Source organism: Carettochelys insculpta, chromosome 8, assembly GCF_033958435.1.
Source record: "Carettochelys insculpta isolate YL-2023 chromosome 8, ASM3395843v1, whole genome shotgun sequence".
Lineage (NCBI taxonomy): Eukaryota > Metazoa > Chordata > Testudines > Carettochelyidae > Carettochelys > Carettochelys insculpta.
This window is the reverse complement of record NC_134144.1, coordinates 2,441,424-2,458,197: the sequence shown is the minus strand read 5'-3', so window position 1 is coordinate 2,458,197 and position 16,774 is coordinate 2,441,424. Positions and strand designations below refer to the sequence as shown.

General features: G+C 41.1%; 1 protein-coding gene across 9 annotated transcripts in view; it reads left to right on the top strand.

Annotated features, from left to right (window-relative positions):
- HDAC4 (histone deacetylase 4) overlaps positions 1 to 16,774 on the top strand; it is a 325,988-nt gene that overhangs the window by 164,780 nt on the left and 144,434 nt on the right. For all 9 annotated transcript variants that reach the window (XM_075000715.1, XM_075000713.1, XM_075000714.1 and 6 more), the window contains exon 4: positions 609 to 853. In XM_075000715.1, coding sequence (XP_074856816.1) covers positions 609 to 853 — 245 coding nt within the window. The remainder of the gene's footprint in view (positions 1 to 608; positions 854 to 16,774) is intronic.

Here is a 16,774-nt window from a genome sequence, read left to right as displayed (position 1 = left end):
TTTCTGCGAATGTTTCGAGTACCTTCATTCCCAGACATGAAGAAGAGCTCTGTGTGTTTCATGCCAACAGAAGTTGTCCCAATGAAAGATTATCCTCAGCTACCATGTTTCTCTAATCTGCAGGGACTGACCCGCAGGACTACACTGTATACACCAGTTGAGGGGTATACTTCTATTTTAGTATATTTTTTCTAGAGCCCAGTGTCTCGCCCAGTGTCTCACCCACTAGCATGCTGTTAGCTAAAAGCATTAGTAACCCAGTTTATCTGGGACACTTTGCTGGTGGAGAGTTGCAGTGAGATCGAGAGAGCTCGTGTGCAGTTTGTTGAAAATACCACACATCATATTCCTTGGTCTACTGATTTTTGGAAAATAGTTCTTTTTGTGCCTCAGAAAGAGAGAGGGCACATAATTGCTTTTAAAAGAAGTTATCTTATAATCAGTAAAGAAGTAGACAAACCAAGGTTGTGGCCTTTTACAACATGAAATATTAGAGATGTGGGGTCTTGATTCACATTCCTGGAAAGTCTTCTAAAATCCAAAGCTAGATTCACAGTTGAATGGGGAATAAGCTGATCACTTTTTTTTGTTTGTTTTTCATTTTGCAGTTGATGTGAACACAGCACTGCCTTTGCAAGTTGCACCAGCTTCAGTCCCCATGGATCTCCGCCTGGATCACCAGTTTTCCATGCCAGTGACAGAACCCACACTCCGAGAACAACAGCTCCAGCAGGAACTCTTGGCTCTCAAACAAAAACAACAAATCCAGAGACAAATCCTTATAGCCGAGTTTCAGAGGCAGCACGAGCAACTCTCCCGTCAGCATGAGGCCCAGCTTCACGAACATATAAAAGTAAGTGATCGAGCAGTGAGCAGCAATACTATGTTCAAGAAAGATGATCTAAATGTAGCTGGACTTGTTTGAAAGGTGGAGGAGTGTTGAGACTGGGTTCTTTAGCCAGGGGTGACTTGTCTATAGGTTTCATACAGGAGAACCAAGCACCAAAATTTTAATAGCGAGAGAGTGACTTTTTGTTCCAGTCTCCTGGGTCTTGATTTAGATTTGACTTTGAAAAGTGCTGAACTGCCCAACTGTTCCCACCAACCCACTTATTTAGAGACCTAAGTGTGGATTTAGAAATCTGCATTAAGGATTTGATTTTTGAGAAATCTCAGCCAAAGTAAAAGAAACATAACCCCTTTTATTGATGATACACTATGGAGAATAGAACTTGTTACTGTCCTAATACTGCAACGTAAAAGGTCACTTGTAAAGTAGCGAGCCTAAGTGGTAGGTTGAGAGGATATTTTATGTGATAGGATTCCAGAATGAGTCTCAGCTGATAGATGCTTTCTGTTGCCAGGATTTGCAACATTTTGTAGGAAAGATAAACACAGGATTGGGGCTGAGTATAAACATCTGTGATTGGGGTATTACTGTGTATTTTCAGGGGTAGTCATTGCAGTTTATTTTCCTAGAGCTTGTAAGCTCTCTTTGTGAGAGTTACTGTGAATGCTTTGGTATTTGAGTAAAAACCTAGCACAACAGGGTACCAATCTGTGAACATAACTGTAATTGTTGCCAGACTTGCCTGATACTTTGGGATGGTAATTCATAAGGGTGACTCCTTTGGGCGGGGGTGTGGTGGTGATTTTATCAATGTGCTGCTTGTGTTACTTGGCTTTTCAGGATGAGCTCTACTTCCCGCGCCCGCCAATTCCTTCCCATTTGAACTGTCCTGTAGGAACCAGGTTCCCCAGGACTGGGCTCTTCCCACCCTAGGCTGCATCTACACTATGAGGAAAAATTCAAATTTAAGGCAGTTGGCTCGACATTACCACATGACTTTCTTCACTGTAAATACCATTTGCTCAATTTAGGGAATACTAGTATTGATATCACAATATCATTGGTACCTGCTGGGTGTAGCGTCAAGCTCGAATTCAAAAAGTTCAGTTTAAAGGCCAGTGTGGAAGCACCATGTCTTAAAATCAAATTTATTAGCTTCCAGAGGTGTCCCGTATGTACCCCGCAATGCCCTTAGTGCTCCGTTCTGGCTGCTGAGCAAGAAATAGGTAACAGGAAGAGTCTGAATTTCAAAGTGGACCAAGAAGCATCTGGCTGTGGGACCATGTTTGCATGAGAGCCTGAGAAAAGTCTGTCTGTCTGTCTTTGCTGTTAGCGCTGTGAGCACATCTACCCATTACAAATAGCCCCTGCACGGAGTTCATGGTCTGTCTCTAAACTTAGTATTTTTTTTTCTGCGTTGCCTGGCACCAGCCACTGCCCTGCTGCACCCCGTGGCAGTAAGGCTGTTGTGGAGGTCGTGCTTGCATAAGAGGCCGAGAAATTTCTTCTCAGCAGTTTACATTTGTGTGTGCCCCACCGCCCCACCTTCTTCCCACACAGACACCACACAGTTGAGGCCTTTCACATGCTCAGCCATGTCACATGGGTAGCCCCTGACCCAATAAAAGGACCTGTCTGCCGTTCAATGTTGACCGTGTTGACAGGCAGCACCATGTCCTGGCTTGCGCGCAGTTAGGACTCCAAGAGCAGGAAAGGTTTTCAGGGGTTTGCAGCCACCAGAGGGAAATCTCCCCCACCAGCTAGGATGCTTGGGGGCTTGCTTTTGCTAGGGGGAAGTCTTCCTCAGAAGCTAAGATATCCAAGGGCACTATTTCAACTGGCTGGATGCAATCATGGGAGTGGGGGCAGTCAGTGGATGGCCAGTTGAGAGCACAGACTGCACAGAAGATGCAAAATGAAATGAGAAGCCAAATACGCTCCCCTCAGCAACTCTTTCAAGCTTTTCGGTGTCCCTGTGTTTTCGGGGATCAGATGCCATCACGGGTGGGTGGACAGTCAGTGGATGGCCAGTTGAGAAGACATGCGCTTCCTGATATTTATAAAATCCTTGATACAGAAGTTACAGAAAAGAGATTTCTGTTAACTTTGCCAGCTCTGCCCATGCCCTACTTTTTCCTCCCTTCCGATGGGGAAAATGGATGTTTGCTTACTATGGGAGGGGAATGATGAAAATGCAGTGTGGGAAGATGATGTCCAAGACCAGCGAGTACACCCAGAATGCTATGAGGATGAGAGAACTGTGGGATAGGTTCCCACAATGCACTACTGGAACAGTCAATGTTTGCCAGTTGAGTGTTGCAGCAATAAGTTGTCTTTTTGAGGAGTATGTGGGGAGGTGAGGATAGTCAAGATCAAATTTATAAATTCCAGAATTACAAAGGTAATATTAACAAATTTGATTTTTATCTCGTTGTGTAGGCACAGCCCTAGAATCCCATAAGCGCACGTGTACTCACTCCCCCTGCCAGGCGTCTGAGAGGACCGCTTAATCATCACTCACAAGCTGACCCTTTACATGTCCCTAGACTCACAGGCTGGGTTGCACAGCAGTGCCATGCTGTGATTCTCAGGTACCTTTGGATTCCGATGGACTGGGTTTAAAAACCACTTTAACCACCACCCTCATATGCCTCCAGATTCAGCGTCTCCTTATCCCCAATTTCACACCACTACTGTTCTTCTACAAGGGTCTCTAGCTTGTTGCAAAGTGAATGGGGAAGTCAAAACAGCATTCCCAAGGAGGGGAGGTAGAAGAGAGAAGAGAAGCTGAAAACTTAACCCTGAAAGTTAATTATATCTCGATAATACACATGAGGGGAGCCAAACACAACAGTTACAATATTAAATCTAACTTAAATGTGATTACAAATGTTAGGGCTAGCAAAATAGAATTCATCACATAAGGCAGGGGGGCTGTACTGGGGGTGGGAGGTGGAGCAGAGAGAGAGAGAGAGCTCACCCCTCTATGAAGCTTGAAGTAATTGGGATTCCCAGATGGTGGTGATTACTGGGGAGTATTGGGGACCCGCAGAGATAGGTCCCGAGCACTATCAGTGAGAAGGTAAAGTCCCAATGGAACTTATGTTGAGTTTAGATCCAGGCATCCGAAGACTTCACTTGAGCCTGAACAGGTGGCTTTTGTAGGGGAAAAGTAATGGTTCAAGAAGCAACATTCGCTTTGTTTATGGGTCAGTGGATGTTTCAAGGGAGTAATCTAAAGTTGTTCTCTATAAGGCTGGGGAGAGGTCTGGGTTCCTCAAGAGCACAGAGCTGGTAGGTAACAGGTATATGGAACAGCTGTTGGTAACAGTTAGTATCACACTACAGGTTAGGCTAACAGCGCTCTCATGTAGTGTTTAAAGCTATTCCAAGTTATGCCATTAAAATATACATTATGATACACATAAGGGGCTTGTCTCTGCTGCGAGCCACACGTGCAAGTTCTGTGGACTTCAGTGGAAGTAGGCTCATGTGTCTGAGCTAGAGTGGGGTTGTGTGTGTGTGTTAGAATGCTACACTTATGATTTCTGAGACTTCTTGACACATCGTAATAGGACACTAATCTCAATTTCTGTGCAGTATGATGTCATTTATATATTTTAATAATATTAACAGCAGGCACACTTTGTTATTGTAGATAATGTACCAAATTAGATTCATTTGTGAACATTCTTTTTTGTGAATGTAAAACATTTTTACTCAATGTGTTGCCAATTCTGCTTATCTAACAAAGGAAATCTTTCATAGGTTTCCTGTGATCTTATGTGGCTAGATCTCATGGTTTTTTAAATTTATGTGCACTAAAATCACACTAAAGGGAAGGGAGCATGTTACCCCAAAATCATAAACTGAATTCCAGAGCTACTTTGAATTACAGTATTGTATTAATGCTACAAATTTGGATTTAGAGTACAATACACAAACTATCCCCTGTACATTTACAAGTTATCCAGCTGTCCTCTAGAGGTTCTATCCTTCAGACCAGCACAAAAAACCATGCATTTTGTGGGAAGCGGGAGGGTGTGTATGTGAGAGATCAACAGAGGGGGCAGGTGGTACAACTTTCAGAATTAAGTTAACCATGGTTTACAGAATTAAGTAAACCATGCTCTTAGTTTAAACTGATCTGTCCAACAGAAGGAAAGGTAACATAACACTGGGTCTGGAAGATGGCTGCTGCACAGTGAACATGTTAGACATTATATAAATATTCAGAATGACAGAGTATTGCCATGGTAACGTCAGTCTTCAGAATTGTGAATGTGCTTTCCTCTCAAAGTGAAGATAAATCTGCACGTGGTACACAGTGTTGCTGTAATGTTAAAAGTGCTTGCGCCCTTAATCGTATGTAACTTTTCTTTGTAAAGATTAAGTACTACTTTATATTTATCATCTTTCTCAAGAGGGGGAAAGACCTGTGCTAATTCTGTTATGATGGACAAGACTTGACTTGACTTGTCAGCTGTAGTACTTGACAAATTGAAGCTATGGCATGGGTCATCAGTAGTGTGCATGTGTTCATGTGGTTTTAAGAACGTTATCTGTTTGAGGAGAAGGGACTGTCATTTACCATGTGTATTTCAGTATTTAACACAACAGGGCCTAATCTGGGTGTTGCTTTTGGTTGTTACCACATTATGATCATGAAATAATGGTATGATTGGTTACACAATACTGGCCTTCAGCACGGACCTAAATTGCTGGTGGAGTTTGAGTGTGAAGAATGCTGTTCCTGATGAATTGTAGCAAAAGGTATGTCAGTTGAGAAGATAATCTTGTTAGTAAGTGAATTATCAGCTCATTAGTATGGGTTGAATCTCTGTAGTCCAGCACCCTCGGGAACTGACTGAATGAGAGAATTTGCTAGAACATGTGAGATCAATATTGTGCATATATTGAGCACGTTTCCAACACTTCCATTGCTTCCTGGGCTCTTAGAAGACATTTAGGGGTAAATTGCAGCTAAATAACAGCACAGAACACTGAGAGCCAGGACCGGTGGCTATAAACAAACTTACAGCACCAAGGCAAACTTGGCCACACCAATGATAAGTGGTCATCCAGCTAACTATAATCATGCTGAACTATGGATGTTGCTAGACTAGAGAGTGCCAGACTAGTGAAGGTAAACCTGTAATAATCTTAACATAATCATCAAAACCTTCTAAAATTCATCATACATTCAATGTATCTTGGAAAAATTTGTCATTAGTTCAATGTGTATAAAATTTGTTTGACTTCAGCAAAAGTCTACATTATAAAGAAAAATGTAGCCCAGAATAGACAAATTAATTCATTTAAACAAAACTATACTAACGTCATAAACATGATTTGCAGTTTTAGCAAATTTTTGTTGCATTGTTCATAACTCAACCCACATTTAGAAATACTTAGTATTTGATAAAATGGCTGGGTGAATTAACCTTGGAAAACTGACAGCTATATTTATTCCAGCCACTATTCAGGCTATATGTTTTCATTCTTCATTTGTTTTCATTCAGAGAGCTTGAATGAAACATACAGCCTCCTCCTGCTTCTTCTCTGTCAAGTGGCTGCAATATATATATTTTTTATTGTTGAGCTGTTTTGGACCATAGGAAATATGGAGGCAGCAAAATGCTCATCCCTTTATTTTCTTAATAAAGCAAACTCACAACCTTGCAGCCAGGACAGGAAGGCTAGCTGTGAGCTGAAAGGTAAAAACTGGCATAGAAATAACCCTGATTGAAAAAATGGAAATAAGCTTTGGCTTGAAAATCAGAAACTCAGCATGTGCAAGAGTGTTATGGTAAACTTGTAGTATGTAAGGGGAAGGATTTGCTGTAACTTGTGGGTGCATGACTTATCTTTAGACTAATGAAAGTTCTGGATGGATAAATTGCAGGTAATTGTTTAAGGACATCTGTGGCTGGAGGAAGGAAAAGTGCAGACCCCGAAGCATGTGTGTGTTGAGGAAATACCAGTGAGTGATTTGTAAGCAGATATGTACAAAGATGTATGGGAGAGGAATGCCTTTCCCTCTCACTTTAGAAGTAATGCAAGAGTTATTCTGGCAAGAGCTGGCATGGGATTTGAGCGTAGATTATTGCAAGACAGCTTCTCAAAGTCCAGCAAAATGAAGAACAATGCAAAACTAACTATTAAGGAGTCCCAGGTAGGGATTCCCTCCACGGTTGCTCCTGTTTGCTCTTGTGATTGAACCTTTTGCGCTGTTGACATGATTCATGGCTTGATGGATGGGAGTTCTGAGCCTAAGTTAGCATTTTTTTGCTGCCTGTATGCGCTGTCAGCTGGAAGTGTAAATTTCAGTTCAAGTGGACATAGCCACATGAGCTGTGATGGCACTAGTATGCTAACAGCAGAAAGTGGCTAAGATGGCAAGGGCTAGCCCGAATAAGCATGCTTGTCAAAGATTCTAAGCATGCATTTGGGTGACTAACCCTTCCCACCACTTGCACCACTGTGGCTTTCCTCGGTGTTTAGCAAAGCTAGTGTGGATCTTTCTGGTCAAGCTGGAAGTTACACCTCCAGCTCAAAATGGAAATATACCGTATGTTTTATAGTCTTATTATTTGAGAAATTAAGGATTGTAGTAGTCTGTATTTTCAACATGTTTAATGTTAGAGTAAAACTTCAACAAGGTAGTCCTTGATTGCTCCTGAGCTTGGAGGTGTAAAAAAATTGGCCCCATAAACTAGTTGTCTTCAGTTGAAATCTCTCCTGGCTTTGTGGAAACTTTTGTTTCAAATGGCTTGTTGGTATAGCGTTATGGTTCCTCAAATGCTGACATGTCGTCTTGGTGCATCTAAAGTAAAAATAAGGCAGAGGTTGTTACCAGAGAAGATCATTAACCATTGGAGCAGATTACTAAAGCACTAATTGATTTCTTCATCATTTACACTCTTTACATCTAGAAGTCAATGAACTTGAGACAGGAATGAAATTTTCTGGCCTGTGTTGTTGCAGGGGATCAGATAAAATGATCAGAATAGTGACTTCTGGCCTTAAAATCTGTGCCATTTCAATGGAGCAAGCAAAGCATGAGATATTTGTACATTCACGTCATCTGCCATGTCATCCCACTTCTGGTGTTAATTTTATTATTCTTAATACAGCATAATGGAAGAATTTAGCTACAGTCTCTTTCATAAATTTGCAAGATAATATGAATGTATATAATGTTTTTGCAAACGATCTTTATCTCACAATTTTTTATGCTTGTACCCATGAGCGAGAGAGAGTGCTTCATTCTGCAGTAATACAATACAGCCCTTTAAAATGAATTTTAGAAAAAGCAAGACAAACATTGGCTCAGTACAGAATGGGGGGATTTTGATATCACTTTGGATTTTGTTCTGCTGAGGTGAAAGGTCTCCTCAGATTAGACCACTGCCATCTGCTAACTTAAGCATTCTGTACAGGACAGAGTAAGAATTAGCCTTGCCTAACACTTAGGCTTGGGCTATATGACAGCAAACATCGATTTAAGATAAGCGGCTCCAGGTATGTGAATTGCATAGCTGGAATGGACATATCAGAAAGTGATTTGTCTTATTGACCCCGCAGCAGGCAGTAGATGGAAGAAACTCTCCAATTGACTTCCCTTACTGCTTGTGACAGCGAGGCATACCAGGGTCAATGGTGGAGCCATTGTGATTCAACTGTGATTGTGAAGTGTGGCCTCACTAGGTGTGCTAAACCAAACCCCAGAAGATCAACCACCCCTACATCACTCTTCCAGTAGGTGTAGATGTACCCTTAGCATGGCCAAGAAGCAATGGGCTTAAATTGCAGCAAGGGAGGTTTAGGGTGGACATTAGAAAATACTTCCTACCTGTCAGGGTGGTGAAACAGTGGAATAAATCGCCCAAGGAGGTTGTGAAATTATCATTGGAGATCTTTAAAAGCATGTTAGACAAACATCTGTCAGGAATGGTCTAGAATGGTTCTTGGTCCTGCTGTGAGTGCAGATGACTGGACTTGACCTCTCAAGGTTCCTTCCCGATCTATTAGTCTGTTAGATATCTTTCTGTGTAGGGAGGAGATAATCACAGTTTTGAATCTACTTCGAGATTTTTTTTTTCAGCTTTCAAGTTAGCTATATTCAGAAGTAAATTTTTAATATCATATGTAATTTTATTTTCTATAATTAATGACTTCTGAGCTGTGCCCATCCTGAGAAGCAATGGGCTAGAATTAAATCCCTCCAGTTGGTCATGAATTCCCATAAAAAGAATCAGGTTCTTCATTATTATTCATTCTGTCATATCCTGTGGGTATGTTATGACATCTCCTTTTGAAGGGGGAAGAGCATTTCTGCATTCCTGCACTATATTTGTGACATCAGTATCTAGAATTTCCCTCCTTTTGGCTTTCATATGTGTACCTACAGCTCGTGTGGTTTTTTTTTTTTTTTTTTTTTTTTTGGCTACATTGACCATAATGTCCACATGCGTATCGGCTATATTTTATCTATGCCTCAGATTACAAACCTTTGCGGTCAAGAGCTTTGGTTTAGTGTACTTTGGATACTACAAAGCACAGTGTAGAATTACAACAGTACATACATAATACATATTGCATTACATGTTTGTGTTGGCATGTAATGTTACTTAAAATGGCTTTGCCCTGGTGCCCTTGTAGTCAGTCAGTACTTTCAATGCCAACAGATAATCCTAGTAAATATTCTTTGGAAGTATGATAATATAACTAGAGAAATAAATACATTTTGTAGACATCTCTTAAGTAGCTTTTTTAAAGTTAAAACTGAAGGATATCATGTTTTTTAAGAAATTTATAGCCCTGTTACAGTAAATAATACTGTAAATATTTAAAAAAGTCATGTTAACTTGAATTCTAAACTATTTCAAAATGTAGTTAAAATGCTTTCGGTTCCTGAACCTTCTCCTGCCGATACTTGTTGTTTTGCAATTACATTTTTATATAAAATGCTTTTCCTCTGCTAATGCTGTGTGAAAGACTTACATGAAGCAGCGATTTAAAAAAAAAGTTGACCGCTGAAGAAACCATGTTATGGACTGTGTACGAAATGCAGTTTAAAAATAGTGTTGGAACAAACTGGGGGATGGCAGGAGTGGAAATATATTTTTGGCTCTAATATATAACTTTATGGCAATTTCAGGTATTATTTTTAAAAGGAGCTGGTTAAAAAAAGTATTGCAGAAGTGATCTTTTCCTTTTCATTTCAAAATTGATGGTGCTCCTTTAAGTCTGAAAACTCAACCTTTTTCCAGACCACTCCATGTTATAAGGTAAGACTCAGCCCTTCCAGTGATCTTTCTGTAGAGGAAAGGAATGTGGTTGTGAAACTTGCTGGATATATTCACAACCCCTTTCTTCTCTTCCTGCCTCCAGCTGTTGCTTTAATGCAAAAGAATGGCAACAGTTGATTGCTTTTAAAGTAGTTCATCTCAACTGTCTTCAAGCACTGATTTCTGCATAAGTCCAGAAAACCAGAGGACTAGGAGCTGAATGAAGTGGCGGGGAAGTAGGATGGGTGCAGTTAAGGAGTTCTGCTTACCAGACAAGCAGTATCACCACAAACACAGAATAATGAGAAAATCCAAACATGTTTGGAGAAAATAAGCTCAGCCTCATGACAGTTTCACACCATATGGAACTACAGAAAACTGTCTTTCGCAACTCCAGCAAAGCTTCACAAATTGCATCTGACAGAAGTTCAGGAAAGGATGTTCAAGGCTGTTCTCTACTGATGGCTCCTGAGGCTGCTGAGGACTTGCTGCAGAGGGAAATGTTTGTATGCGTAAAGTGATTGGAAATGGATACATGAAGAAGATGGATTATCCACACAAACATTCCTGGAGAGCACTGTAACACTTGTCCTCACTAATCTACCTCTAACCAAAGCAAAGGAATAGCAGGAATTTGATTGAGGACTTGGGACCCAGTCCAGCTTCCCAGAAATCAGTGTGTCTCTGCTAATTCCCCTGGAAATTTTGTTGAAACTTGGTGAAGCGCTTAGTGCTGAACTCTTTGGGCTCTAGTTCCACTGCATACTTGGTAGTGACCCGAGGTCTTGGCTATTTATATTCTAATCTACTTACATGATCAAGGATTCTGTCTCATTTTAAGACAAGTGTTAATTATACTACAAAATCCATCACAGTTAACACAACTTCATGCATTTATTGTCAAGGTTACCAGAGACATGGGCTACGTCTACACGTGCACCCAACTTCGAAATAGTCTATTTCGATGTCGCAACATCGAAATAGGCTATTTCGATGAATAACGTCTACACGTCCTCCAGGGCTGGCAACGTCGATGTTCAACTTCGACGTTGCTCAGCCCAACATCGAAATAGGAACAGCGAGGGAATGTCTACACGCCAAAGTAGCACACATCGAAATAAGGGAGCCAGGCACAGCTGCAGACAGGGTCACGGGGCGGACTCAACAGCAAGTCACTCCCTTAAAGGGCCCCTCCCAGACACACTTTCATTAAACAGTGCAAGATACACAGAGCCAACAACTAGCTGCAGACCCTGTATATGCAGCACGGACCCCCAGCTGCAGCAGCAGCAGCCAGAAGCCCTGGGCTAAGGGCTGCTGCCCACGGTGACCACAGAGCCCCGCAAGGGCTGGAGAGAGAGTATCTCTCAACCCCCCAGCTGATGGCCGCCATGGAGGACCCAGCAATTTCGATGTTGCGGGACGCGGATCGTCTACACGTCCCTACTTCGATGTTGAACGTCGAAGTAGGGCGCTATTCCCATCCGCTCATGGGGTTAGCGACTTCGACGTCTCGCCGCCTAACGTCGATTTCAACTTCGAAATAGCGCCCAACACGTGTAGACGTGACGGGCGCTATTTCGAAGTTACTGCCGCTACTTCGAAGTAGCGTGCACGTGTAGACGCAGCCACGGTCTCCCTTGTTTCTCCTGTATAGCTGGACTCCTGGGTAGGGAAGTATCAGGAATTTTGCACAGCCACTGTGGGGAGAAGAATAGTTCAGTGGCTTGAGCATTGGCCTGCTAAACCCTGGTTTGTGAGCCCCATCCTTGAGGGGGCCATTTAGGTGTCTGGGGCAAATAGGTTAAAAAAAAAATCTGTCAGGCATGGCAATAGGTCCTGCTGTGAGGGCAAGGGGGCTGGACTCACTGACCTCTGAAGGTCCCTTCCAGCTCTGTGAGGGAGGTATATCTTCATATTACAAAACTTTACCTGCATGCAGTATCAGGGAGATGATACAATAAATATTATACTATACAATACTACTTAGGTCAGGGCAGAAGAATTTCCAGCCCTCTGGTCAGTTTGTAATTACCCATACAGCATTATAACTTTTCCATGTAAGATCAGTACAATGTACAACATTCACTTTTTTAACACTGCATGCAGATTATCTATCCCTGGTGCTTTCCCAGGCTTAATTTTCATAAAAGCATACAGCACTTCCTCTTGCAGGACTGATGGCTTCATACTTTTTTGATCATCCTGTGTAATTGAATAGCTCTAGTCAGTCATACAGAACGTCAGTGATCTCTCCATTTCGATTTAATATCACCTTCAGTGAGAACTGTCATCACAACCTCTTCTTACATTCCATTGCTGGGAAAAATGTTTGAGAAAATGTCTGACTGCCTTGAACGTACCTTTTGAACATTAAGCAGTAGAAATGTAGCACTTTAAAGGCTAACAAAATGATTTATTCTGTCATGAGCTCTCATGGCACACACCCACTTCTTCAGATCAATTTCATTTCCAATACAGACTGAGCTGTACTGGAAATGAAATTGATCTGAAGAAGTAGGTCTGTCCCATGAAAGCTCATCACTGAAGAAATCATTTTGTTAGTCTTTAAAGCGCTACATTTCTGCTGCTTTTGTTTTGTTGCAGTACAGACTCGTTTTGTTGGAGTACAACTAACACAGCTACCTCTCCGTTACTTTTGAATGTTACTTTTCATAATTGTGAAGTTCCATACATTTTGACCTGATCTTTCCTTTAGTCTGACTTTGAATTTGTCTGCTTAGTGTTTTTTCCTATGTTCTTCTGTCTTCAAACTGTTGTTATTCACTCTGTTTTTTCTCCATCACTTCAGATTCCCTCCCAGTTGAAAATTATGCAATCCAACCTTTCAGAATGTGCATTTTGGAATTTGAAAGAATACTTTTAATTTTATTCCAAAGTTTGTTACGTATATTCTATAATTCTATTATGTTGATAGGGCTAACCTTAAAAAAATTAACACTTGTGTGCAAGTGACTAAATGAAAATGTAAAGAGAATGGCTTGTGGGGCAGTTATCAACACAGATTAGCTGTTGTGAATGTTGTGGATGATGTATACATTTACTTTGAGATTCCTAACAAAAGTCTCTAGATTTCTCTTAAAATCTCTTTTGTATCTTTAGTTTCCAGTTGCACTAGTGGATATTAGCATTATTGTCTTTTCAAATATATGTAAGCGATCATACACAAATACTTATTCAATTCATATTTGTGTGCATTAGATAAAATTACTTTGACAATAAAGAAAAACAACCTACTGTACATGTCTCATCAATTCTTTTGGCTCTTCATTATTACAAAAATGGAATACAGTGGATCAGACTGACTGTCCTAAAAATGATCTTCCTCTGTTCTCAAAATAGGTTTTGAGGTGGGGGGAGGGGGGTATGGTGGAGTGGGCTGCCTGTTGCCTGGGTAGTTGGGGGACAGGCAGCAAAGCGGGGCTGGTTGTCATGGTTGTCAGGCCCAGCTGTAATAACCAGCACATTTTATGACCAATTGGATCTGTGGATCAGTTAGTACACCTTTTGGCAAAGATTTCTTAAGAGCCATCCTAACCCAGTAACCCTAGAATTCTCTCCTTGAAAAGGGGGTGCTATACACAAAACACAAGGAATATCCCCTCACTCTCATCCTCTGTATTCCTTCATTCCTCTTTACCTGCTAGTCTATACACTATCAAAACAAAAAGCAGTCAAGTCGCACTTTAAAGACTAGCAAAATAGTTTTTAGGTGAGCTTTCGTGGGACAGACCCACTTCTTCAGACCAGAGCCAGACCAGAACAGACTCTAATATTGAGTCTGTTCTGGTCTGGCTCTGGTCTGAAGAAGTGGGTCTGTCCCACGAAAGCTCACCTAATAAACTATTTTGCTAGATATTTTGGAGCATAACCTTTTGTGGGCAAAGACCTGCTTTGTTAGTTTATTCTCTTTTAGATAGAAACGTAAATCAGACATCAGGCATGGTAACATACAAAAACCTGTCGGAGAGCACTTCAGTCTCCCTGGACACTCAGTAACAGGTTTAAAAGTAGCAGTCCTACAACAACAAAAAATTCAAAAATAAAGTGCAAAGAGAAATTTCTGAGCTGTAGTTCATTTGCCAATTTGACTCTATCAACCAAGTATTGAACAGAGGCTGGGAATGGTTGGCCCATAACAAAAGGAGTTTCTCCGCTCTTGATGTTCACGCCTCCACATTAGCATCTGACAGTGGGCCACATCTTCCCTCCCCACCCCCGATGAACTGACCTCTTTTCTCCTCTCTTGATGTTCACAGCTCCACATTAACTGCTGATGATGGGCCATTTCCACCCTGACTGAAGAGACCTTGTCAGCTCTGGCCCTCCCCTTTACTGAGATCCCCTCTTTAAATCCTCCTCTGAAGCCATGACCCCACCCCTGCCACCCCACTTATTCATCTGACCAAGCGGGTCTTTGCCCACAAAAGTTTAGGCTCCAGAATATCTGTTAGTCTGAGGTGCCACAGGACTTCTTGTTGTTTTTGAAGATACAGACTAACACAGCTGCCTCTGTGACACTTGCACAGAAACAGGTTTTTCTTGTTAATTGATCTTAGTGATGTGGTTACACTATGTCCTTCAGTACTCTGATAAGAGCAGTCTCCACTAGGTGAATGCACTCTAGCACTGTCACTGAGACAATGTAGGGCAATCTAAGCACATTTATTGCCCAGCTCTGGAAGCTCTCAAGTGGGATAGATCAGTTTCCTGCTCGAGAGGGATTGAGCTTGGTGCAGTGTCCCAGGTGCAGGATTGATTGGCTGTTGCATGTGTGAGGAGGAGCACAGTGAATGTACCTTCTGGTGGTATTACCACATCACAGGAGATGAGAACTGTAGCCTTCTGCACTGTATTTTCAGTATTTTTGTCTGGGCTTGCTGCTTGGCCCTGTATGAAAACCTCATGTTCATATCACTTTCCTTTTTTTCCAGTTCAGACAGTTCTCAACCTGTGCCCATGAAAGAAATCCAACATAACATTTAAACAGGTGATAGCCATCAAAAAGGTTCCAGAAACCAGACCATATAGCCTGACAATACAGTAAACAAGGAAGTGGAAACTTGAAATAAGAAGTCAAAACAACTAATTGGCTTAAAACCCATTAAAAACCACGCCCTCTGCTTAGAAATCACCCTGTATACAAATAGTTCCCTTTAATACATTTTTTTTGGTTTTCTGAGTTTCATTTTAACAATTTTAATTTACTTGGGTTCTGAGTATAAAGGTTTAGAATATCTGTATTGAGCCAAAAAGCTGTAAAATTTTCACTGAACATTTTTGCATGCAATTAACACAAGCAAATAAATATCCTTCTTTACCTCCCCTCCTTCTGCCCCTCTGCTCTCTGATTTGCTCACCTTGATAAAATTTTTCTGATTTGTTAACCTTGTTTATTATTTTTCATTCTCTGTGCCTTCAATATTGAGTCTGTTCTGGTATGGCTGTGATCTGAAGAAGTGGGTCTGTCCCACGAAAACTCATCACCTAATAAATTATTTGGTTAGTCTTTAAAGTGCTACTGGACTGCTTTTTTGTTTTGATAGTATATAAACTAGCACGGCTATCTCTTTGTTATTATCCTGTTAAGAAGTGATTGCCCAAAAAAACCAAACCCAGAAACAAAAACAAAACAAAAAACAGACACACCCCCCACCCTGGGATGAGTTCTGTAATTTCCCAAAGCAGTCATTTGCACATTTGTGTGGATTTTTAACTTGTTTAGATTTAAGTTCCTTGGGGAAGGGACTTGATTATTGTCTGGTACAGCACCAGGCAGTTACTCTCACAACTGAGACATGACCAGTTGTCAAGGGAAGGGCACAAGTGGTGTTTCAAAGTTATCCTCAAACATGAAGTGTAATTAAATTCATGTGAGACAGACCAAACTGAAAAAGGACCTTGTGGCAAAGATCTGAGTATTTTTAAATATGATGGCGACAATGGGAAAGGAGAAAAGCACACACCACAGCCAAACTCAACACCTGAGATCTTTAACAAGATCTTTGAATCCAACTTGGGTCTCCTTGGCCGCAAGCTGATTCCCCAGTGGTAACTGGCTGTTTTATGGAAGGCAGTCACCCCCAAAGTCTGAGACTTCACTGATGGACATGCCTCATCCATGTCATGGTTGCGGCCTGGTTGTGTCTGTGGTTAGCCCCATCTTGTTATGAAGTGTAGTGGCAGTTTCCTGGTAAATGGAGACTTTACCATCTGATATTACTGACACTTGGTCTCCATGGCTATATTATATTTTTTGGGGGCGGAAATATAGATTAGAAGTTTAATTAGTAGTATCTGTTTACGTTTTTGTTGTACTGTCTGTGGAATTCTATTTTAGCTGCTTTACGTAGTATAGTTGGAACAAAAAAAAAGTGAATTTATTGAAAATCATGTGCTTCTCCCTGTTTTCCAAATAAATCTGATTTAATTGAAGAGAATGGGGAAAAAGTCGTTTTATTAAATGTGAGAGATATTTGTTGTAAGATGATCAATGCCATTAAATCCACTACTTTTTCCTGATTACATTTATTAGCTTTAATATATGCCAATGAAGCCTTGGAAGCTTTAGCTACAGGTACAATTAAGTGGTTGTGTATCTTTCATGAAT